Source organism: Spea bombifrons, chromosome 7 (genome assembly GCF_027358695.1).
Source record: "Spea bombifrons isolate aSpeBom1 chromosome 7, aSpeBom1.2.pri, whole genome shotgun sequence".
Lineage (NCBI taxonomy): Eukaryota > Metazoa > Chordata > Amphibia > Anura > Pelobatidae > Spea > Spea bombifrons.
The window spans coordinates 2,793,951-2,820,836 of record NC_071093.1 but is presented as its reverse complement, the minus strand read 5'-3'; the positions used below and the strand labels follow the sequence as shown (position 1 = coordinate 2,820,836).

Genomic DNA, 26,886 nt, shown 5'->3' with positions numbered 1-26,886 from the left:
ATAGAGGGTTAATGTTGGACAGATCTATTAGCCTGTAGCTGAATCCCTCTGTCCATCATCTTAAAGGGGGAGGTGTCATGCCACGGCATGAGTAACTGGGGCTTGGCACTGAATGGGTTAAGGGATTTGAGGCTAAATTCAGTAACATTTGTTGACCCCTTTTCTTTTGGAGCCAGAACACAAAATAAGACTTGATTACCCCATGCTGGGTATTGTCACCTTGGACAGGAAGGGATTCCTGTGGAAGAGTGAAAGGCCAGGCATCCTGGCAACATCTCCCTGGGGTGTGGAGACAGGGTATCAATGGACACAGGGTAAAATTAATAAATGCATAATGTCCAAAATATGATGAGTACATAACTTTTGGGCTCCATCATACATTGCATCCTTATGCCTGTGATGTGCTGGTTTCAGGGAGACCAAACACGCCATGCAGGCATGTCCATAGCAAGTGTTATGCGAATGTGTCCTTGTGCCAACTGATACAGGTGTGGAGTTTGGTATGAAAATGATCACTAGGACCAGAGAATTATGATGATCCTGGTGTCATAATTATGCCAAGCTCGGCCGGCGTCATATTACATATTTTCTGATCCCAGACCAAAGTTGAGAAGATATAACCCCGCCTTCAGAAGGTCATAGTTCTGAACCCCCTACTCCCTTCCCCTTGCTCAGGTAACAGGAAAAGGGCGGTCTTGGGGGGGATAAAAAGGTGGGCAATTGGTAATGGAGGAGAGCCTGTTTTTACCATCAGAGAGACAACATCAAGGTTCCAAGGAAGTGTGGTATGATACTCTGTTTTATCCCTTTTATTTTATACTGTTTTGTACTTGTACTATTTTAGTCTATGTCTCTTTTTATATGCATTTTTTTGTATAACAGCACTGTGACCCATTTTATGCTCAGATTAAACATTTTTAATCAGTTCTGTCTTTGTTCTCTAATCGAACTCAGCCTAGAGATAGCCTTTTGTATACATATAAGTCACGTTACTAAGCGGTTAACTATATAGATATCAGTTTGGGGATTGTGTAGTTATAGCAGTCTGATTGTTTTTGGGTAACCTAAGACGCCCGGTTTTAAAGTTCTTGGTGGTGGCAGCGTGTTTTACACTGGGAGTTTTGGGGTGACTGGTTGGGGTTGGTGGTGGTTGCTTGGTGCCCTGCGGGGAAAGTGACCAAACGCACCGGAAGTCTGGTTGGCGTTTGACCCTTGTTACGCCCGTACTCCCACGTCGCGGCTCGGCCGATAGCCCTGTCCGTGACACCATCCTATTCCGAAGCGCTGTACAATGGGATGGTTAAACGCAGCAGGTATTTCATCGACGAGCCGTTAGGGGTGCGGAGAGGCGGTGGCAGCGCCGGTTATTGGGTAGAAATTGGCAAAGAGCGATGGGAACTTTCTGGTGTTAATATCACCCTTTTCTGCACCAAATCTGCATGGTGATAAAGTTAAGAATTATGAGATTTTAACTCCCCTGTTAGTAAATATATATACAATGTAACAGCGGAGTATTTTCATCCATTGTGTTGGCAGGATTCTTCATTTGTTAAGTTATAATGAAACTAATCGTATGAACATTTATTACACGTAATTTACAAAAATAAGAACGTTATAAAAAAGTTAACGAAAGTTATAAAAAATAAAAATAAAAAAATTATAAAACAAAAAATGCTGCAAATAATTATTTTCCAATCAGCAATTTATTTATGAATTTAAACTGTGAGCTTATATTGAAAAATCTGGTTCTCGTTCTCTTCTGCATGCCCCGAATGCCCGTTTTTTGGGTGATTCAGTAAAATATTGTGCTTTATAGAGAGGGAGGGACTGGGAGGCAATGGGTGGAACTGGGAGCCGGACTTTCACTGCCTCTCGTTGAGAAGCAGAAGAGGTTTGGAGAGAAGACAAGCAGAGGAGCTGCTGAGACGTCAGAGCAAAAGCGGGCACTGGGGCGGAACAAGGATAACTGCGACCATTCCCATCACGCTCAGCCGGGCAACGGGAGAGCTTTCCAGCCTGTGGTACGTATCGTCCTGTGGGGTACTTCTAACCGACCCAGGGCACTTCACGACCCTTAAACATTAACTTCAAGAGTTATAATGGGAGAAAGTTGAGTTTGTGGGCAGCTTGGCTATAATATTAATTTACTGAGATGGATAATACTGGGAAACACTGGGCTTTTGGGGGTTATTGAGCCCCCAATAATTCTGCCCATACCCTGCACACATTTGCCCCAAGGGAACCTTAACAGCCCCGTTGTAACGCTTTTGCTGTCGGATGTCGCAGTTTGTGGCTGAAGCCCAGTACCGCTTTCTGCTGTTATACTGGGAAATTAACCCTCTGTGCAGACAGAGCACGGCGAGCTAACCGTTTAACCCCGGCAGCGCCCACGATTGTTGGCAGCCTTGTGCTTCCAGATGAAGTTGCAACTTTTCGATGTTCTGTGACATTTTCTTTGAACGATGCGATGGTCGCATAATGACTGTGATGTCACAGGATCGTGGCAAAGGGTTACTGGAAATAAGCTATAGAAGTGGCCGTAGCTGTCGTCTGGTTGGTGGGCTAAAAAAACTGCAAAAAGCTGAATTTTATCTTTTTTGGGGGGAGAGTAGCATGTATCAATGGACAAGGTCCTCTTCTATTAGAACAATGTTTAAAATGAGTAAAATGATTGTAAATATTTGACCCATACATACCCAACTGTCTGGATCTCTGCGCATGGCCAGAACCTCAGGGTAGCGGACTGAAGCGCTCATTGAAACTAGTATTTTCCTAGTATTTTAGAGTAAATGTATAGATCAAATATGTTGCCGTAAATATTTGCATTCTCTATAATTCATTGTGAACTTAAGATAGTTACATTTTTCTAACAAGTGTATAGATCAAATGCCTTGCTGTAAAGACTGCGCCCTTCACCCGTATGCAGTTGGCATGTGGATATATGATATGAGAACGGCTGGCAGGTTTGGGTCAGGTGAGCGTATTTTGGCTATACGTCTGTATAGAATTCACTAGCACAATGTATAGATGAAATATTGAGCTATACCTTAATTGGAGCCTGTAGCTGACATGTTGGTGGGAGACCTTACTTAAGATTTTTAGTGATTTTTGGCCCATGTTGCGCAGGAGGGGCAGGAGTTTTTAAAAAAATAATGAGAAATCATCCGTTAAAGGATAAAACCATTTATTTTTATCTGAAAACGTTGTTTTTTAAGCATAGCTGCCAACTGTCCTGTTAGATGAATCTGGGTGGGATTTGGCATAAAATTACATTGATTCCATTTATCTGTAACCTGTTCTAATCGGCCCCCAATGGAATGTGGCCAATTATGATATCAGGGACACTTTAATGCACTTTAATGCATATGATGCCAGAGTGGTCCCTTTACATTTCCACAATGTTCTATAGAATGCAGAACACGGAGCTGCAGCTTCTCCCTAAGCTAAGTGCTTTTTAAAGAAAGCACAATAAAGCAGCTCCTTGGAACATTAAACTGTCCCTTTAAGTGACTTTAGAATTAAGTTACTTTTTGGCCGAGATCATTTCCAATGCCAGGAAGTTTAATAATATCGGTGACGTTCAATAAACATATGGTTTCCATGGATACTTTACCTTGCTCCAAAAATATTCCTGTGAGGTCAGTAAACTTTTTTCGTTATACATTATATTGACTTCGGTAGATAGATTTTACAAAAAGACCAAATTAATTTTAAATCATAATTTCTTTTAGACTTTAGAAGTTTCGGGGGGCATCCCTGAATTCACGTAATTACTGGGGACGGAAGTCTTGATCGGGGGTCCGTCCCCTAAAAATTAAAACAGCGGCTCACACCTATTCTTTAGCAAAGTGGCTGTTTTTTTAATATATTTAAAGTCATATTAAAGCAACTATTATTATTATTTATCGTTTTATATAGCGCCATCATATTCCGCAGCGCTGTACAATACTCATTAAGTTAAAGTGTTTCCCTATCCCAATGTAACTTCATACTCCAGCCATCTAATGGGTTAATTAATAGTAGAAGTTCTCTTCTAAACTTATATCTCTGTAACCTATTTCTTTTCAAAGAAACTTACAATTCTAAACATTCTATTCTTTATTTCTACTTAAGAATTTCTAACGGGGACCCCAATTACTAATATTAATAATATATTTGTGAAAAGGAATGAAATGACCTGAAGCATTTAATTCCTTAGTTTGGACAAAATAAAATCTAAATATAAAAAATGAACTTTGAACCCGGCGCTTTCACCCTAACTTTTCCCATTTATTTTATTAATCGATATTAAATGAATACAATGCTAATTGGAATCATACCTTGTTATCTCACTCAAAGAGAGAACACCTGATGAGCCATAGATATTATTATTATTATTTTTATTATTTTTATTATTTTTATTATTTGTATTATTATTTTCATTGCAACAATTATAATAATAATAATAATAATAATAATAATAATTATTATTATTATTATCATTATTATTATTATTATTATCATCATCATTATTATTATTTCTACTACTATTATTATTACCATCATCATCATCATCATTATTATTAATATTATTATCATCATTATTATTATTATTTCTACTACTATTATTATTACCATCATCATTATTATTATTATTAATATTATTTATTCATTTATATAGCACTATAATATTCCAGGGCACTGTACCATGGATAATACACTTTGCGTTTTATCCCAGGGGGCCACAGCCCTGCACCATGACCTGAAAACGCATTAAACTTGAAAAATAACTTTGGCATCTCTGGAAAAAATGTTACTGTTATGATGAAGCCGTGTTTTTACCGAAATTCTGCATTTCTACTGGAATACAGCAAGTGTTATTTCTAAAGTGCGTAGCATTGCTATTATAAATGCTATTTCTAGAATTCACCGGAGCTTTCCGGTATTATTTCTGGTTTTGGGCTTCATAGTTGGTGGAAATGTCTGAATGAGCGTTAGAAATGTGAATATAGCATAACTGATGATTTTTTGAAATGTTCATATTGAGTTTCTGACATTTAATCCTAAAGCCTCTTCTGCCGGATAGAGCATTAGCACAAATATTTCAGGCAGAGGCTAACGGAGCCTAACAAGGAGAATAATGGGGTTCATTTACCCCGTTTCATTTATAAAGCCGTTTCCTGCTGTTTCTATACACATTATCGGGGCTTTTAGGGCTGTATTATTGGTTTCAGGAGATATATCTCTCTTACCGAGTCGCCCCTCGTTGATGGGACGCAGACGCCAACCTGCAAAGAAACATCCGTGGAGAAAATGGATTTTTTATAACCAGCCTATAAAACGGAATTTAATTATGTCATTAAAGTCAGCAAACAAGTAGTCAGTGGAAATGGTGATTTAGTCCATTTTGTCGTTGAATGTTCAGCGATGTGAATACGCCGGGGCGGACCGGCAATTTTCTGCCTCCGAGGGTGGTGGTGGTGGGGGGGGCGGATGTGCGAGCAGCCCCATAAGGAGGTCGGCTTCAAGGGACAGTTTAGTTTTAAAGAAGTCATTTAGCATTTTTTTTTTATTTTTTTTTTAAAAAAAAAGGTAAAAAATAATAAGTGGGATTTATTCACAGATGAACTGCGTTTCACGGAAAAAAAAAAATGGAGGGAAAGCAAATTAGAAAAAAATTGAAAAATATAGAAAAAAAAAAAAAAGCTACTGATCTTTTTAGAGACCTTTAAGTAACGCTATCCCCGAATCTGGTGGATTGCAAGCTTTTGAGGCAACCTTGGTCTCTTCATCAGCCAATGAAGGTATCATCTTTACCAAATCTGCCTTTTTTTTCCTTTCTATGGCTGACACTGCCCTGGGCTATCGTCTAAAGGATGATGGGGATTGTAGTCTCATGCACCAACGCCCCCTGGTCTCCCATCCCCTGCCTGCCCCTGCACACACACATCGGTGCACGTAGCGTCACAAATCCCCGTCCTGATCGCATGTTCCACTTACTGCCTGTTTGCCGACCTTAATGATATAATTGGATCCTGCTTTACAGAGCGGCCATAAAAACGTCCATTCTCCCTGCCGATGATCCCCGCGGGCTCCTCGCCCCCGCCACACACACAGAATTCGGTAGGATTATTTTATTTTTTTATAGCTCTATCCCATCCCTGAGCATAAAGCGCCCGTTGCTATGGTTTCCTAGGAAAGGTTAATACGCTATACGCGCGGCAATATGCCGAGGTCTCACCTTCCCTGACTACAGGAGGAATACGGTGATCCGCGATGACTGCATAATAGCTCTTTCTTCGATACTTTTACGATGTAGCGCTCTTCAGATCCATGCGCGTCTCCAGTGAGAGGTCTACATGGCGACGCATCGTCCAGCGCGTTATCTCCTCACCTGTAACGGCTGCTTTGCATTGATTAAGATCTGTGGAACTCCATGGCGTCCGCCGGCTCGAGCCACAGACAGACAAAGCTTCAATTATTCTACTTATCTGCCCTGCGCGTGATCCCATTGGCTACACGTCTTTTAGAGACGACCAATGGCAGAAGAACAGATCTTCAAGCAACTAGGTTCAAATATCTCTGGGAACCCCCCGCCCCACAACTCTTTTCGGGCAAAGATACTTAATATTGTGACCAATAAACATCACCGAGTCTTCTTACAACCAAATTAGTGTAGTATCTCATCACAAAGCCTCATATTTGTTGGTACAAACTGTGTCGTCATTACTGTACTTTACATGTCTGACGTGCCTCTTTTCCCCTATTACAGGTTATGTGGCTGTGTGAGCAGCCATTTTGAAGGTTCTTGGCTCCTCCCCCTCGTTCCAGCAGAAGAATGGTCCCTCTGTACACAATAAGGACTCGTTCTTCCACCTAACCAGCGGAGGAATGGAGCAGAATAACACTGTCGACGACAGTGATTTCCAGCGGAACCTTATCATTGTCCTTTCCAGTCCTCTTTCTGCCTTCATCATCATCTCCAACCTCTTCATCATCTTTGGGATTGTCTTCAATCGTAAATTACACAACACGACCAACTACTTCTTCCTTAGTTTGTTATTTGCAGACTTCTTCACCGGCGTCGCACTACCGTGCGTCCCCCGAATGAGATTCAACAAGGAGTTGCGTTATTTCCCTTGTATGTTTGTCTTCATTTCCCCCAACTTCTTCTTCCTGTCTTTCTTGGCCAACCTGTTGATGGTTCACTATGAGAAGTACCTGTGTATCATCTACCCTTTGCACTATCGCAGTATATGGGTCCACCGTTGCGTTCCATTCTCTTTGGTCTTGGTGTGGATATTACCGCTGGCCTTTGCCTGCTTGCCCATGATGGGTTGGAATCATTGGAACGAAACCAGCACCTGTTCCTACAACTACGTCTTCACGAACGCCTACATTTACGTGGAAACCTACGGCGTTGTTATCCCGTCTATTCTGGCAATGACGTTCATCACCGTCAAACTACTTTCCGTGGCCAGGAAACAGTTGAAGGATATTAAGAAGCTCCACCGCTCTGTTCAGAGAGGAGCAGCCACAGAGCTGGAGCACCAGATGGACATGAGGTACGCCAAGTGCATCGCCATCGTCTCCTTGACTTTCTTGGTGTGTTGGGTCCCTTACATCGCTTTCCTCCAAGTCTCGGTCTTGGCTATGGAGAAATATGTCATCAGCTGGTGGATTATGCTCACGCTCACCTGTGTCGGAAGTGGCAGTGCCGCTATAATCCCCATCATCCTTGGTCTCAGCCATCACCAGTACACAGAACTTTGGAGGAACATTTTCAGGACGTACTGCAGCGCGTGCTGCCAGCGCCAAAAAACGCCGTCCGGTCTCCATGACATGACGACCAAAGACGAGACGCTGGAGGATGGTCTGACCGCTGTCAAGTAAAGTCTTTATGCAAACTTGAACTCAAACGGTTTCTTGAGAACGTTGCCTGATGAAGCCCCACTTCTTGTAGACTTGTAGTCTTGACCCGAGGAGCGAAGACCATGATGGTACCCGAGGGGTGAGAGGTGTTCATATGTGGCTCGTACGTCAGGTACCTGAAAGCTCAAGGCCAGGCCGACGTGGACTATTAATGTAGATGTTCCTTCCCTCCGGGGCCACAGAACATTAGAGAGGCTTTCTGCACACGATTAAGAGCTTTTTATTGAATATTCAGCAATAATATCTTTTGGGGTTATGTATGAAGAATGTTCTGGTGCAAACGATCAGTATGAACCTTCCATTGGTTTCCATGGCGATTGCAGCTCTTTTACCACTACTTTTGCCTTTTCCCATCACTCCTCGTGCTTTATCGTTGTCTGCTATCGGTGACGGGACGTCATACTGTCCGACGATTGTCTTATTTATTCGTCTGTTCTTATTAGATGCTGATTTACTTTAAAATAACGTTTCACAATATTTTCTAAATGTCCCGTTTCTTATTTTATTTTTTAACTTCTTGTTTTTCTGCAGCGGCGCCCGTAAATTTGATGACACTGGCAACTTTTGGGGCCATTGAATGACTACTATGTTTTTTACTTTTAATCAGGAGTAATCAACAGATTGCCGCTACTATGAAATAAAAATGATGTGTTTTGCACTAAAATACTGTGTATTATAGGGCAGATTGCTGTGGTTTTATACTGTATTTAGCTGTGTTTTATGTATATTATACTTTTATTGCTTTGTGTCTGATTCCATCAGGTTACAAACCTCACCTTCCGACGTTTTAAATGCCCGGGTAGGGGTACGGCTGGTGACGCGGCTTTATTACGCCTTTTTCTGTGATTTTGTGACCTATTGATGACAATTTCTGCCACTAAAACCTTTGAAAAGAGAATAATGGATTTTATTTACCCCGTTTAATTTATAAAGCCGTTTCCTGCTGTTTCTATACACATTATCGGGGTTTTTGGGGCAGTAGAACCCTGCGATACCCTCATACCCTGCAAACATTCTGACCTCCTAGAAAAGAGGGGCATCGGGGAGGAGAGAGGGGCACAGGGAGGAAAGAGGGGATCAGGGGAGGAAAGTGGAGCATTGGGGAAGAAAGAGGGATCAGGGGAGGAAAGACGGGCAAGGGGAGGAAAGAGGGGATCAGGGGAGGAAAGTGGAGCATCTGGGGAGGAGCGAGGGGCATCAAGGGAGGAGCGAGGGGCATGGGGAAGAAAGAGGGGCACAGGTAGAGGAAAGAGGGTCTTTAAGGGAGGGGAGAGGAGCACAGGGGCAAACGAATCCATGAACCCTTCTCCTGTTTCTACTTTTTATCGGCTCACACAAAAAGTCTACAAACTCTACTTCATTAACCCCTCGAGTCCTCAGACGCGCTCAGGATATGTCTCGGAAGAAAAAATAATGAAATCCTTTGACCCCTTGATTAGTCCGCACTCACGGTTCACCATGGAAAGCGCTTTAATGTCCGCTGATAGCGCGGCATCCGGTCTGCGGAAATCGGCGCGCGTTTCTCACGTGGCAGGTGTGAGATTCTGTGACGAGTAGAAAGAAAGATCAATATTGAGTCACGTCGTACAATGTCACGTCCCTCCGCCGTGTTTGCTTCTGTTACATTTTGCTCGGTATGGACTCCGTGACTAAATATGTCGACGTAATTGGCCGTTAAAGATTAAACAAGTGATGCGTCTCTGAAAGTCGTCCTTTAATTCAATTGCATGTAAAGCGCGCATGACATCATTTTAGGGAGATATTATCTAAGCAGATATTATAGCTTCTTCCGAACATTCTAAGCCCTACAAAAGGAGGAAAGAGGGACAGAAGGAGGACCGGTCCTGCTAAAGAGGGGCACTGGGAGGGCACACGCAGTAAATAAATTAACCTAAAAGGCACAGAAGCTGTGATTTCACCTCATATTTGTTACTGAAACACAGAAAACCTTTTTTAGGGCGTGAGTGGACACTCATCGTATTTACGGGTGTTGGAGAGTCCGAGTCCAGTTCTTGATTGTGCTACATGAGCTGCAAACACACAAATGCTAACACCATACACGCGTGCGCAGGCATGCTAACACCATCACACACAGACACACACTCTAACACTTCACGTGGATCTACACACTCATGCTAATGCAATACTCACAACACCATACATACACACACACCAGCACATAGATGCACATGCTATGCAACAGCACACACTAACACACCCGCTTACCCTAACACTGTGCATGTAGACTCACCTCTCCACTCAGTGACGTAACAAAAAACGCCAGGGACCCCCTGTGAGAAAGGAGTTGGGACCCCAAGCTCCTCCTATGCACATACACATACTAACATACTTACATACACACAGTAACATACAAACATACTGACACATACTAACACACACACGGTAACATACAAACATACTGACACATACTAACACACACACAGTAACATACAAACATTCTTACACATACTAACACACACACAGTAACATACAAACATACAAACATACTAACACACACACAGTAAAACACTTGCACACACTAACATACTGACACAAACTTACATATACAGTAACATAGAAACATACTTACACATACTAACACACACATGAACTAAAATACTGACATACACACTAACATACTTATACACCCAAAGTAACATACCTACACACATGTATTAACATCTGCACGCATACAGTAACACATCTAACATTCTTACTTACACACTCACACATACACACATAAACACACATACTTACACACACTAACATTCTTACTGATACACACACAACCCACGCTTGTTGGCTCAGGATGCGGTAGACCGGGGGCCAGCGCTTCCTCTATGTCAGAGCGCCGGGAAATTACGTCATAGTCCGGGGTTTGGACTCGGCGGCCGAGCGGCGGGTCCGGTCTCTAGCACCAGCTCCCCCCCTTGGACACACCGCTAGGCCTTCCAACGGAGGACCACCGGAGACAGGGACCCCGGCCTCTAGCTAAAACTGTGTGAAAAATAGGTTGTAAACGATATTTTAATGGCTTCCCCGTCAAATTTTAGCCCCGGCCTTTGGTTTTTTTATAAGCCCATTTACGATGTTTGAGCGGCGAGAGAGAAAACGCCGAGCTCTCAGCTCATAAATTTCGAGTGTGCAAACACGGCCGTCTCGCTAAACGCATCCCGCGCTGACAGCCAAATGGATAAATGTGTTTGCCCAGCGGCCGTCTCTGCCGGTAAACAGGGACATTAAAGCACAAACCTACTCCCCGTCCTCAGTGACAGAAAACTTAGAACCGGAGACGTTCTCTTTTACCGTTTAATGTACACATTTTATGTAACCAGGCAACCGCGATATAATTATTATATATATATATATAGCATTGGGAAGTCCATCCTCATCCGCATACGGCTCCTGAATCTAAGACGAGACCAACGACTGATTAAGGTTTGAGTCTTTACAGCAGGAGAAACGGGCGACTCAACGGGGGCCGGATGGGGCCGATCTGCCGGCGGGTTCTGCGTTTCTCTGTGATCCGTGAAATGATTATTTTTGTGTCGCCGGAGCTCGATGCCCTCTTTTCCGTTGTAAACTCAAAAGCACTTCCTTTGTTTGTGTGACTTATTATATTTTTTACAATTTTGTTTATATTTCGCTGCCTTCCTGGCCGAGTCCCGTCGGGGGAATCGTCAAGGAAACGGGAGAATTCTTTCCTAAGCGAAGGAAGGGGCGCTCGTTCCTATACATTATCTATATATCTATAAATATATTTCTATGCGAGGGTCACATCATATCATTAACACAAAGGAGTCATTTACAGTATATGGGATCGCAATAATATATCTGCATTTCCTCAAAAATATGTTTATTTCCCCCGTTTCATTTATAAAGCCGCTTCCTGCTGTTTCTATACACATTATCGGGGCTTTTAGGGCTGTAGAACCCTGCGATCCCCTCATACCCAGCAAACATTCTGACCTCCTGGAAAAGAGGGGCTTCAGGGGAGGAGAGAGCGGGGCATCAGGGGAGGAGAGAGGGGGGCGTGAGGGATTTGGGACACTAGGAGGGACTGGTCCTGAAAAAGCCAGACACCCGGGCGGTGTGCACAGTGCAGCCTACATGTCGGAGTGAGATTAGGAAACATAAACGGCTCTGCGCAGTCCCCAAACTGTCTTTTATTATAAACCGCGTTAACACAATTCTGTTTCTTCACCCAACTTCCTCTTTAGACGCATCCCATGATCCCTGTCTCTAAACGAGCGCCGGGACAACTACACAATTCACACAATTAACTCTTTCACTAACTATTTTTGTTTTGTTTTCTGTTTGAGAAATCTAAGCCTAGGAATGATCTAGATTGTCAGCTCACAAGCCGAGCCTTCTCTCCCTAATGTATCGGTTCATCTCAGTCCGCCAGTTCTAGTTCTGTCAGAGCATTCGAAGGTAGGGACTGTAAGATGCGCTGCGGGAATTGTTGGAGTTATATAAATAAAATATAATAACAATAACAATAATAATAATAGATAATAATAATAATAATAAAATAATAATAAAAAATAATAATACATAGCAATAATAATAATAATAATAATAAAATAATATTTTTTAAAAATAAATAATAAGAATAATAAAAATAAATAATAATAAAAATAAAAATAATAATAATAAGAATAATAATAATAATAATAATAATAATAATATGGCTGATAATCCTTTTGTTATAAAAACATTAGTTTCTGCCAGATTTGCATTTTTTCCTCCGGCACGAGCTGTGGGTGATTTTTATAAAATAATTTAAATGCCGAGACAGAGAAAGTTCCTCTTTAAAGGCAAATATCTGCTATAAAACTTTGCTGACTGATGTCACTGTGATGTCATTGTGATGTCTCCATGACAAGCCACACCTAATGGTCCGTGAACCTTCTGAAGTCATGGGCGGGGGAATTCTTTCAATTCTTTCTCTGTAAATAGCAGACTACACAATAAATGATTCGCTAATTATATATATAAGAAATGTATCGTTAAAATGTGGAATTTAACAAATTATCGGCCCCATTCGGCCCCCGTCTAGTCTCCGGTTTCTCCTGCTGTAAGAACTCAAACCTTAATCAGTCACTGATCTCGTCTTAGATTCAGGAGCCGTATGTCTATCCCATGCATGTTTAATACCCTCACTGTATTACCCTCTACCACTTCTGCTGGGAGACTGTTCCATTTATCTACTACCCTCTCAGTAAAGTAAAACCTACTATCCATCCAACCCCCTGACCCTCTAGTTTTACATTATGGCCTCTAGTTCTAACATTTGCTTTAAAACAGAAATATTTATTACAAAATCAATTGAACTATCTTAGTGTCCGATACCGCTACATATGTGTTTCTGAAGTCACAAGACCATCTCTATCAAGGCTGCCGCGGAATATGTAACACGGGCTCCTCAATGAAGAGAATGGAAGTTCATTACTTAAAAACATCTGCCGATGTGATGTTAATTTCCTCATTAAAAAAAACAACATTTCAATTGATTTCACTTTTTTGTGCTTTGTTGCAATTGAGCTTCCTATCCCAAGCCTCTCGCTCGTTGTTAAAGCGGAGAACGACTTTCCTTTCCATCTAAAAACATCCCAGTTATTTTTTTTTCTTTCCGCACCACATATTTTTTTTTTAAATAAAAATAAATAAAAGGGGTCGGGGAATTTTCAGTTGAGTCAAAAATAAAAAAGATCTTCAGGATAAAAAGAGATGAAAGAGCCAAAAAGCGCAAATTCTGCGATAGAAAGATAGCGGCTCATTCTCACGATTCGTATCCGCTTTGGCTCGGTTCTCTGTTATCTGTTTGGCTTCACGTCTGGAACATGCCAGCTGGTTTATAAAAGGAATAAACGATTAAACGACTCATCGAGAAAGGAGATTAAGAAAGTTGTTTTTTCCTCCGGTACAAAAGTTTTAGTTTCTTAAAGAGAAATTCTAAGAGCCGCCGTGTTCTAGTAGCGGGTACCTACCGGCGAGGGACGAGGGGGGTCCATGATTTGAAGATTTTGGGACAGATTTAATAATTTTAACTCAATTTAAGAAATTCTAGCCTCCATCTAAATTAGAGGACAAAACACGCAAAACGTTAATCACAGTCTTTAGTATTTAGGTTCCAGCGCTGGGGGTTATATTACTGTATACAGCGCTGGGGGGTATATTACTGTATACAGCACTGGGGGGGTATTACTGTATACAGTGCTGGGGGTTATATTACTGTATACAGCGCTGGGGGTTATATTACTGTATACAGTGCTGGGGGTTATATTACTGTATACAGCGCTGGGGGTATATTACTGTATACAGTGCTGGGGGTTATATTACTGTATACAGCACTGGGGGTTATATTACTGTATACAGCGCTGGGGGTTATATTACTGTATACAGTGCTGGGGGTTATATTACTGTATATACAGCGCTGGGGGTTATATTACTGTATACAGCACTGGGGGTTATATTACTGTATACAGCGCTGGGGGTTATATTACTGTATACAGCACTGGGGGTTATATTACTGTATACAGCGCTGGGGGTTATATTACTGTATACAGTGCTGGGGGTTATATTACTGTATACAGTGCTGGGGGTTATATTACTGTATACAGCGCTGGGGGTATATTACTGTATACAGTGCTGGGGGTTATATTACTGTATACAGCACTGGGGGTTATATTACTGTATACAGCGCTGGGGGTTATATTACTGTATACAGTGCTGGGGGTTATATTACTGTATATACAGCGCTGGGGGTTATATTACTGTATACAGCACTGGGGGTTATATTACTGTATACAGCGCTGGGGGTTATATTACTGTATACAGCACTGGGGGTTATATTACTGTATACAGCGCTGGGGGTTATATTACTGTATACAGTGCTGGGGGTTATATTACTGTATACAGTGCTGGGGGTTATATTACTGTATACAGCACTGGGGGTTATATTACTGTATACAGCGCTGGGGGTTATATTACTGTATACAGTGCTGGGGGTTATATTACTGTATACAGTGCTGGGGGTTATATTACTGTATACAGTGCTGGGGGTTATATTACTGTATACAGCGCTGGGGGGTTATTACTGTATACAGTGCTGGGGGGTTATATTACTGTATACAGTGCTGGGGGGTTATTACTGTATACAGTGCTGGGGGGTTATATTACTGTATACAGCGCTGGGGGTTATATTACTGTATACAGCGCTGGGGGGTTATATTACTGTATACAGCGCTGGGGGGTTATATTACTGTATACAGCGCTGGGGGTTATATTACTGTATACAGCGCTGGGGGTTATATTACTGTATACAGCGCTGGGGGTTATTACTGTATACAGCGCTGGGGGTTATATTACTGTATACAGCGCTGGGGGGTTATATTACTGTATACAGCGCTGGGGGTTATATTACTGTATACAGCGCTGGGGGTTATTACTGTATACAGCGCTGGGGGGTTATATTACTGTATACAGCGCTGGGGGGTTATATTACTGTATACAGCGCTGGGGGTTATATTACTGTATACAGGGCTGGGGGGTTATATTACTGTATACAGCGCTGGGGGTTATATTACCGTATACAGCGCTGGGGGGTTATATTACTGTATACAGCACTGGGGGTTACATTACTGTATACAGCGCTGGGGGGTTATATTACTGTATACAGCGCTGGGGGTTATATTACTGTATACAGCGCTGGGGGGTATATTACTGTATACAGCGCTGGGGGGTTATATTACTGTATACAGCGCTGGGGGTTATATTACTGTATACAGCGCTGGGGGTTATTACTGTATACAGCGCTGGGGGTTATATTACTGTATACAGCGCTGGGGGGTTATATTACTGTATACAGCACTGGGGTTATATTACTGTATAAAGCGCTGGGGGGTTATATTACTGTATACAGCGCTGGGGGGGTTATATTACTGTATACAGTGCTGGGGGGTTATATTACTGTATACAGCGCTGGGGGTTATATTACTGTATACAGCGCTGGGGGTTATATTACTGTATACAGTGCTGGGGGGTATATTACTGTATACAGCGCTGGGGGTTATATTACTGTATACAGCGCTGGGGGTTATATTACTGTATACAGCGCTGGGGGGTTATATTACTGTATACAGCGCTGGGGGGTTATATTACTGTATACAGCGCTGGGGGTTATATTACTGTATACAGCGCTGGGGGTTATATTACTGTATACAGTGCTGGGGGTTATATTACTGTATACAGCGCTGGGGGTTATATTACTGTATACAGCGCTGGGGGGGTATATTACTGTATATATTAAGCGAGTACAGATTGTTGGGTTTCTTGTTATGAACGGCTGTTATTATAGAGGCCGGAACGATCACACGGGGAAGATACTTTGTATCGCTCTGTCCTGTGTTTGGGATCCATCACTAACCCCCCTGTCTTCCCGGCGGCTACAATTCCTTTATAAGGTATAGATGGTAATGGTGGAGGGCAATCTGTCCGCCGGGGAGACAAGCCGCCGAGCGCCAGAGCTCCCCCTGATAAGATTATAAGGCAAATGCCCCCGGAGGAGGCAGATAACTAATGAGGCCTCTCATCTCTGTGTAAATCACGTCTCTTTGACATCTTACAGGGGTCCGAAGCGATCCAAGTCCTCCCCGATCATTCATTTCATGCGTTTATTTAGCTACAGGAACAAATAGGATCTGCCGGCGAGATCTGGGACCGGCGGCAGCGGGAGATGAAAGGAAATCTGGCCAAGAATAGGGATATTTAGTCTAGATATTTCGACATTTAGATATTTGGATATTTCGACATTTAGATATTTAGATATTTCGTTAGTATTTGGAACCGGGGCAGGAGCGAGCGGTTGAATGAAAGTTCATTGGATTTGAGAGGTTTCTGTTCATTCGCTGACTTTTGCATTTTCTTTTGAAGTTTTGGGTCATTTAAGCTGTTTTATTACCTGCAAGTTCCTGGATTTATTAAAAGTGGTTGAGAGTAATTTGGAGTACTGGTGATCAGGTTCTCTCGGTGACAGCATGCACTGGTGATCTGGCCGCATTGACAGCATGCACTGGTGATCTGGTTTATTGACAGCATGCACCGGTGATCTGGCCTCGTTGACATCATGCACCGGTGATCTGGCCTCGTTGACATCATGCACCGGTGATCTGGCCTCGGTGAGCGTATATACTGGAATTCTGGCCACGCTGGGACTGTGTACGGGAAATCAGAGCTTGTTGAGAGCTTCTGCCGGAAATCTGGGAATTCTGAGACCGCGTTGCCCCTCCGTCACAATACATTAGAGATCCGCTCTCCCCGATTGCATGGCTTTGTTTTGCTTTGTAGCGACGAGCCATCACTCTCATCACGCTCATCCTTTTGAACCGGGGAATATCTCTTCCCGAATTCAGGAGGCGCCCAGTAATAATAATAATAATAATAATAATAATATTAACCCCCTGCTTGGGTAGAACTCGCCGAGAGGAAAGGCTTTGCCGCAATTCACGGATCGGCATTTCCGACATCTCTCACTCCTCTTCTCATTGTTCTCAAGATTCTAGGAAGTCAGGAAAAAGTCCTTCAAGACGCAGATTAACGGGCGCTACGTCCCAGATCCCTAGAGAAGGATCTCCAAATCCAGAGCAGAACGGGGAATTCATTACCCTGTATAAAGTATAAAATTATAAGCAATTTTTTCGGGGTGGTATAGGTGCAAAAATGCAATTTTCTGCCCCTCCGTTATTCCATTTTTTACTTTTTTTTTTCCAATGCAATTTATGATGATTATTAAAAATGATAATATTAATATTATTAATATTTCAGGGTTGTTGCTTGCAGCAGTGCTGTATTATTGAAAGGTATTCGAAAATAATAATTAAATACATTATAATTAATAAAAAAATCATAAAAATAATAATTTATTATTAATAAATATTGTATTATTCATTCTATCATTATTATTATTATTATTATTATTATTATGATGATGTCACTGAAGACTTGTTGTGCTTATTGCAATGCATTTTTTTTTAGCCCCCCCCCCCAAGATAACGTTCAAAAATCGCGTTAGATTTCTTCGGCGGGGAAAGAATTTATCGGAAGTTCGTGTTTTGCTTTTAAACATAAATTGTTAACTCACGAGTGACAAACGTTTGAAAGATTTAAACATTTATTGCTGGAGAAAGTGTAACAGACGGCGCGTTTAAAATATATCACGCTAGATAAACATTTCAGTGCCGGCGAGACGAGACGCGCGAGTCGTGAACGGCCACTAAAGAGGCGAGGAACATTTAGAAGCTGGAGAGACGCGGCGGTTGGGAGACGGATCCGTTTATGAAGTGATCCGGGAGCGCTGGTGGTGAATTCGTTGGCCGGAGCGGCGGGGGGGGGGGTTACTCCTGGGTGTAGTGGCTCGCCTCGGACAGCTGCTTGCCGTTGTTGGTTTCGATCGTTTTCACCAGAACCACCTTCTTTGGGCCCGAAGACCTCCGTGCAGCGGAACCGGGCTTCAGGTCCACGTTCAGGAGGCTGGCTATTGGGAAAATACGTCACGTTAGAAAAGCACTTTAACAACTAAATAGCGGACGTGCTTTTTTGTTTTTTTGCTACCATGGGGTGGAAAAACCTCTTAATTTTTTTTATATAGAAAAGGATGATTTTCGAACTCACCCATTTTATCGAAAACACTGAGCTGTGGGCTTGAATGGTTTTTCAGCCTAAAACAAGAGAAAATGCGAAAATGTGAAATTTTCATCCCGGTTAGGAGAGGGCTGATATCTCCTGGTCGGGGAGCAAGTAAAGCCAAGAGCCCCCCAGTAACAAGCACTTCCATCCGCTCCTCCGGAGCCTTCCTCTATACACATTATATGAGCAGATACACTGTTACGGGGGGGGTCACTTAGCGTTCCATTACAGGACCCCAGCGCGTTCCCTTCTGTCCAGCTCTGTTTGAAGATTTTGGAAATGCCCCCGGGCACAATTGCCCCCCCCAGCCATCCCACCCTTACTCGATGCCCCTATGCGCTTTTCATTAAGGGTTCCAATGCCGGAATAATCATTATAGAACCTGAGCTTATGGCCTATTTGCCGCATTTGACCCTCACCTGGTCTCTTCCCCTTCCAGCAGCTTGCGGTAGGTGGCGATTTCGATATCCAGCGCCAGCTTCGTGTTCATCAGGTCCTGGTATTCCCTGACCTTGCGCGCCATGTCTTGTTTTGCCCTTTTCAACGCGTCTTCCAGCTCCTGGGCATGCGCCTTGGCGTTCTGGACGGCCTGCTCCCCGTGCTCCTCGGCCGACGCGATGGCATTCTCCAGGTTGGCTCGCTGCCGGGGGAGGAAGAGAGGAAGAAGCTTCATTTACGGCGTAAGTTTGAATTTTTTATAACAAAGCACATTTTTTGCCCCAAATTAATGAGAAAAGTAATCAGCATATTTTAATACCTGTCCCTTTAAGACCCCTTATCTCCCCCCCCCCCGGCATGGACTTCGGATACCTGGGTCTTTAAGGCCTCGTTTTCGCTGTTAACGCGCTGGATCATGCGGTTCAGCTCCGCCAGCTCATTCTTCAGCGATTTCAGCTCATCGTTGCTCCTCTTGGCCTGGGTTACCATATCATCCATCTACATGGGGGGGGGGAATAACAAAATAATAAAAAATAATACAATGTATCTTTTACATCCATCAAGATCTACCAAGAACCCTATCCTCTCCTATTTTATTATTACTTTTATTATATTTTTTGGAAGCGCGTTATTCTGCATCCTGGGCAGCTCCCCTTTCCAAATAAACCCAAGTTGTATAATAAAAGTTTGCTCACTGTATTAGCCTCTACTACTTCTGCTGGGAGGCTGTTCCATTTATCTAGCACCCTCTCAGTGAAGTACGGCCTCTTGTTGTAACTTCCCTTCTACAATCTCTTTGTGTGTTATAACGTTTCCTCTGTGGAGTCCTGAAACTTGGATTCATTTGGGTTTTGCTATTACAGGCTGAAAAACGTAGGCCACCACATATTGAGTTTTTGGTTTGATTTACTGCAGAATCTGGGGCAGGAATTATAGACACTTTATCCATTCTGTAATAAGCAGATCTATTCACTAAAGTGCAGGTACTTGCGAGCTGGATAAAAATCACACAATCAAATCTAATGTTAATTCGCATTGACTCTCGCCATAAAAAGATAGAAAGAAACAACTCACATGCCCTCACCTGTAACTCACAGAACGTAAAGTTACATATCCTCACCAACAACTCGTGGATTAATATTATCATGTGGAGTCGAGCGTTAACCCTTAACTCGACTGACCACTCAGATCCACAAAAGACATAATAAGGTTTCTAAACATGATCCCTGTTAACCATTAAGACCATTAACACCATTAAGGTACCTTGCTCTTGTACCAGTGTTCAGCCTCCTGCCGGCTCTTCTCGGCCATGGCCTTATACTGACCCTTCACCTCCTCCATTATGTGTTTCATTTCAAGGTCCCGGTTGTTGTCCATCTCCACGGTCACCTTAGCATTCTGAACCTGGGATTTCAGCTCCTGCAGCTCCTGGGAAGAAGACCCCCCCCCCAAAGTGTTACCCTCCTTAAATCTGTACCAAAAAAACCATCATCTTACAGGAACGGCCATCACTAACAGAACAAACCTTTCCACGGAGCGCTTCGATACATGGTATTGATACATTGTATCGGTATCGGTGGTTTACAAATTAGGGATATCCCAGTTCGGAATAAGTACGAGAGAAATGGATTCTGGGACATGCTTTTAAGCTCCTAGCCGGGTGTTTTTGCTCTTCATCTGGACAGGAATTAGCCTGGTGACTAAAGTTCCGTGGAGGAAAGAGGGACACTTGGTACCAAGGTAGGGACTGGCCAAACTAAACAGGGGAGATTTGGGAGGTACTGGCTGTGGGGGTCACTGAGACACCGTTACAGACTAAAACCCCAGACAATGTTTCGCCTCGGAGTTTGGTGTGAGAGATACAGATGTGAGAAAGTTGCATGTTTAACACTTTAAAAGCCAATCAGGGAAGAAAATCTTAGCTCACCACGGTGACCCAGGAACTAAAAGGGTTAATGATGGGATTGCGTGTGTTTTGCGTGTTACCTCTTCATACAGCTGCTTCACGTACTCGATCTCGTCCGTCAGGCTCTCCAGTCTGGATTCATTGTCCACCTTGTGGAGGTAAGAGTCGTCGAGATCCTGGGAAGAGACAAAGCGACCCTTAAGAGGACGAGAAACAAACGAACGCAGAGAAGGATTTCCAAATTAGCCTTTAATGTGAAAAAAAGGGTTTTCCAAGGAGACGTAAACGCATTATATAACATTTACTGAAATGGGATCTAAGGAAAGAAGGAACAAGAATGGGCAAGGAAACTGACTGCCCCCCCCCTTCAATGAGTCTTCAATGAGTCTTCAATGATTCATGTGCAATACCTCATACAGCCACCGGGGCGTCTAGAGAAACAAAGGCTTCAGACAGCATTTATACCCTGACTGGGTCCTTTCTGAGCTCTGGGGAAATTAAAAAATCTGCCGGCAGATCGGCCCCATTCGGCCCCCGTCTAGTCGCCCGTTTCTCCTGCTTTAAAGACTCAAACCTCAATCAGTCGTTGGTCTCGTCTTAGATTCAGGAGCCGTATGTCTATCCCATTCAAGCCCTTTGCACTCCTTGGTCTTTTATTCAGGATAGCCATATGTCGATAACTCATCATACTATAAACTTCTAAAACCTCTGCTGGAAGGCTGTTCCATTAATCCACCACCTTCTCACTAGATTTACATAGAATACAAGTTCCATGTCAGTGCACCTGAAACCTCCCTATTCAGCCTCTGCTCCGGTGTGAAACGCGCGGCCGGTCTCTTCCCCTATTAACACCGGATACAAAACCCACATACCTTCTTGGTCAAAACAAAGTCATTTTCTAATTGATTTCGTCGGTTAATTTCATCCTCGTACCTGCAGAGCGAGACGGAGTTTAAAAGGACAGTAAAGAGAATTACTTTGCAGAAAATATCGCTCTGCGTTTACCTGCTTTTGAGCTCCTCCACCACTCCCTGCATGTTGTGGAGCTCGGCTTGCAGCCGGTCCTTCTCGTGGAGCAGGCCATCGATCTGCTGCTTCAGGTGATTGCTTGCAGCCAGCGTGATCTGATCGATGTTGGATCGGTAACTGTCTTTGCCTTTTAGCAAATGCAGCTGGGTCTCCAACGCTTTGTTCTGTCGTTCCAGGTCCCGAACCTGTTAACAAGCAGGGGATCCTCAGGCGACGTGGCTTCCCACCAACTATTATCATCTCGGTGACCACAAAATACCCTTCAACCAGCCAATAAAAGTGTAATCTTTATACATTCTTTGTATTGGTGAAAGGACAGCTTTCTGAATAATGATTAGAGGAGCGCAAGGAAGTCCTCGTTGGATCTGCACTCATACTTTGAGTCCCGGATCCTATTATGGGCCGATAATAATGAGCGATGAGTGCGTTTGATAAATGGAAACAATGAAAGATTTGCTCTAATCTGCAGACGGATTCCTTCAGTGCACCCAATGGGTCAGCTCTAGTCTAATGCTAAATAATGGGCAATCAGCAGTAGGATTACGCTGGTTCCCATAGCGACAGCTCAAAATGTACCGATAAAATGCTTTGTTTGACTGCCTTTGGCTTGTGATGAGCAAATATCGTTAATGAATAAGTGGGCAATATTTATTAAAGAAAACAGAAAAATAAATACTTAGAAGTAATGTGGAGGAAATATCCTTCTTATAAAAGGGATTCTAATTGTTATGTCCAGTCTACCCTTTATACAGAGCTGTGGAATCTGATGGTGCTATATGAAACAATAATAATAACAATAACAACGATAATAATAACAATAACAACAATAACAATAATAATAACAATGATAATAACAATAATAACAATAATAATAATGACAATGTAACCAGGTAGATGTAAGATTAATCCCTGTCCACCAGGTGGCGCAATATCACACCTTTTGTATTTTATACAATCCCAGTCTAAGGATAAATGGGGGGAATCTTGAGCAACTTGAACATTTAAAGGGGCCAGGTGTGCATGAAAGCAGGTATGATGGCTGGAGTGTCCCTTTAATGCCCCTGCAGGGCCTGAGCTGGTTTACACCCCCTGAGTGTAAATTTATAGCGATCGTTCCTATTGATGGCACTTAAAGGGTTAAAGGTGCAGCTGAACGCATCGTGTGATTTACTGTATGTATTTTAGGGGCAGTAACATGTATATCACAACACACAAAACATAAAGGGGGAGGATTAGCCGGGCTCTATAGATTAACCTACAGATCAGTCTTCTCCCTGCCAGAACACAAGAGGGCAAACATTGCACCGCCAGCCAACAAGGGTGGCACCTGCCCCGGGGATTATACGCGATCTGTTTACCGAGGGTATTGTTTCTAATAATTCAACAATGAAACAGGAACCTGATGCACCTACGTTCCCACTATTATCCCGCAGGTTGGCAAAGTTCACCCACCCCCCCACGCCCCGCACTGGATTTGGCAAAGACATTTATTGGTAGCAAGGTAGATCTATCCCACGGGTATATGAGAACGAGAGATGGCGATGCCAAGAAAAAGGGAGATTTTAATAAAAGCGACTTTACTGATAGAGTGGTAGATAGGTGGAACAGCCTCCTAGCTGAAGTGGTAGAGGGTAATACAGTGAGGGTATTAAACATGCATGGGATAGACATACGGCTCCTGAATCTAAGACGAGACCAACGACTGATTAAAGTTTGAGTCTTTACAGCAGGAGAAGGGGCGACTCGACGGGGGCCGAATGGGGCCGATCAGCTGGCGGATTCTGTACTTTTATTGGTGCAGTTGAGCTGACTGTATAAGGGCCGGTTGTGCTGAATGTTCTTTTAATGTATCAGTCTTAGAATTGTTGGTTTCCATCGCATTCCGTTTCAGTTGTCTTTTGTCTGTTTCTGTCTATGAAGCTCCCACGTTATTCGAACCTCATTATACGCCACGAATATTATTATTATTATTATTAATTCTTATTATTATAAGTAAAACATTATTAATATTATTATTAATATGATTATTATGAATGTTATTATTAACATTATTATTAGTAGTATGATGGTGATTATTATAAATTATTATTATTAATACATTATTATTAATATATTATATTATTATTACTATTATTATTATTATTACTATTATTATTAATTATTATTGTTAGCGTTGGGCATGCGCAGTCTGAGTCTTTTTATAAATATACAAGTGGGATTTTATTACATTGTAACCCGAGCCGGCATTATCTGTTACCGAGGACACGACTTCGAATGCATTGGACAAAAACGGACATCTGATCGGCTTAAATATCACGACACTTGTGATGTCATACATGGCGGAAACTCAGGTGTGGGAACAAGATGTCTCACGCAAGAGTTTCCTTGCAGCTGAGGGTCCTACTGTCATAGCTGCCAACTTCTACCCCCGACGAATCGGGATGCCGGGGGTGGCAGAGCCTCGGAGCGCTGCGCATGCACACGATTCTGCACGCTGCGTTGCCAGCCACACTCTGCCTCTCAGGGTTTCATTGGAATTAGCACAGAAAAGACAAAAGTCCCAATATTTCTGGAGCCTCTCATAAGTTGTGATGTCACGAGCAGACACATGACATAAACACTATGATGTCATATCTGCAGGGGTTTCTCATCTGCTCGGTATCTGGGCCAGCAGGCTGGACGTTCCCCAGGGGTTGCATTTGCCATCCGGCAGCTGGATTTGCATCTGCAACCAATAGGATCCCTCGCCTCTTAAAATCTTAATTTCGCTGACCGCGATTATTTGCCTTTTCCTTGCACTATTTAGCCCGTCCCACGTCTTCCTCTATTCTACAGCATGTGCGTAAAGGGTTAAAATAAATACGACAAATGATCACATTCTTTTTTTTTGAAGAGTTAATGAAATAAATTCTGCACAAACATTTACAAAACAGAATATGATTAGAACTGACGGGGAGGAAAAAGAACTGGGGGGGGGGGTAAAAAGTAGTTAACCATTTTCCTGCCAGGGAGCTGCCTGGGTGCTCTTTTGGGTCGTTATTTAACCATTTATCTGCCAGAGCACAGCCTGTACGTTTTATTGGGTCTAAAGGTTTTTTTTAACCCGTTTATGTGCCGGGGAGCTGCCTGGGTAAAGTTTTAGGTGTTTTAATACTTAACCATTTATCGGCCAGAGAACACCTTAGAAGCTTTATTGGGTCTCAAAGTCTTTAACCATTTGAGTGCCAGGGAGCTGCCTGGGTGCCCTTTTGGTAGTTACAGTATAAAAACCATTTAACTATTTATCTGCCGGAGGGCTGCGTTGGGACTTTTCAGGGTTCAAATCTATTTAACCCTTTCTCTGCTGCTCGGTTGCTGTTTGGGTTCTCCGTAACGGCCAGTGAATTCCAGGACAGGGCTTTACCAAGAAAATGTTCCTTTGCGGACCGAAGACATCGGTCAGGCAGCAGTAAGCGGTCTCCGTGCATGCGCGAGGGTTCTGGGAACGTGCATTCTGGCCCCCTGTGCCATTTCTCACTTGGTACTGAGATCAGCGGTGATCTCATCGACTCCTCATCCATGCCATTCCTACGCAAGCCCGCTAGTAAGCCCGGGGAGCCAATGCACGCAGCGCCGGGGGCCACACACCGCTCGTTGCTTACCTTGTCTATGAAATTAACAAACTGGTTGTTGAGCCCCTTAATTTGCTCCTTCTCGTTGGTCCTGAGCTCGTGAAGTTTGGGGTCCACTTCTAGGTTGGGTAGGGAGGAGAGCAGGAAGGTGCTGGAGCCCGGGGCCGCGCGGGACAGGTTCAGCCCGCTGATGGACCTCTGGAGACCCGGTTGAAAGCCGGTGCTGGCCCGAAACACGGTCGGTCTCCCAGAGAGCGAGCCCTGCGAGCGGCTGCTGAAGCCGCGGGTGGCCCCGTAGCGGCTGTTGTACAGACTCATGGCGGCCGGGGGCCGGCGGGGAGATTTCTGGGGAGGACCGCGGGGTTCCGAGCGAAGGCAGCAAAGTGAAGCAGCAGCGCGGACACCACGTTCATATGTGACCGGCGCGGTCCTCCTGCCCCGTTTGTTGACACATTATTTGAATAAACCTTCCTCCTGCCGAGGGATGGGCCGCATCACCTGCCTCCGACAACCAGCTTAACGCTTGTGTCGGCCTTGGGGCCACCGGAAGCTTCCCCGTCTAACCAGGAGAAACGGGCCGCCTGTCTTCTTATCTGCGGGCGGATACTATGCTTCTGCTCTCAAAGAGTGCGAGCTCCGGGGAGCAGATCCCCTCCTTCATACGTGTTTAGATTGTAAGCTCATGTGCGGGACCCTCAGAAGCCCACCATCCTTGCCAGGAGCTTTGTATGAAGGTGCCATAAGGCTAGATTGTAAGCTCACTGGCCCAGGTCCCCAACCCCTGCTGTATCTGTGTAAATGTATCTTTGTTATGTATTCATCAGCCACTCCATAAATAAACCGTACATCGCCGCGGAATATGTTAGCGCTTAATAAATGAAGGATAATACTACTTTGTAACCCAAACAATACGTGGTTTATAGAGGGGTTAACGCTCTCATACCACCTCTGCTTGGACCCGGATGGGCTTCATGTCATACATGTGAAGGAATGTACTACACGCTAACGTGCTTGGAATGGAGAATGCGTGTCTTTAAACATATTTACTGCGGGTTGCGCACCTTATTGCTGACACGGCATACATTGGGCTGCAGAGGTAAAGATTAACCCTTTGGTTGCCAGTGGGTCTGTTTTGCCTTGTCTGCTGGCTCATCCAGAATGACTGATGATGTCAGAGAGCGCTATGACATCGTGTGGGATTTGAAGAGGTTTCATGGGGTGCCGTTGCTGTCAGTGTCTGGGTTGCAGAGCACCTGTCCCTTAAACCTGTCCCTTTAACTCACCTGTCTGTGGGGGCGTGAC

The 26,886-nt window shown here is 43.5% G+C and overlaps 2 protein-coding genes across 2 annotated transcripts; one reads left to right on the top strand and one right to left on the bottom strand.

Moving 5' to 3' along the window:
- Positions 1-6,775: 6,775 nt before the first annotated feature.
- GPBAR1 (G protein-coupled bile acid receptor 1) lies at positions 6,776-7,941 on the top strand. The gene has a single exon (XM_053471597.1). The coding sequence runs from the start codon at positions 6,871-6,873 to the stop codon at positions 7,870-7,872; it is 1,002 nt and encodes a 333-aa protein (XP_053327572.1). The 5' UTR covers positions 6,776-6,870; the 3' UTR covers positions 7,873-7,941.
- A 10,122-nt stretch (positions 7,942-18,063) lies between these two features.
- On the bottom strand, positions 18,064-26,039 carry LOC128501933 (keratin, type II cytoskeletal 8-like). Its single transcript, XM_053471591.1, has 9 exons — positions 25,615-26,039; positions 21,950-22,158; positions 21,817-21,877; positions 21,025-21,120; positions 20,302-20,466; positions 19,411-19,536; positions 19,020-19,240; positions 18,586-18,632; positions 18,064-18,448 (listed from the first exon to the last, which is right to left on the bottom strand). Exons 1-9 carry the CDS (start codon positions 25,900-25,902, stop codon positions 18,309-18,311), a joined length of 1,353 nt encoding a protein of 450 aa, XP_053327566.1. The 5' UTR covers positions 25,903-26,039; the 3' UTR covers positions 18,064-18,308.
- Positions 26,040-26,886: the final 847 nt, after the last annotated feature.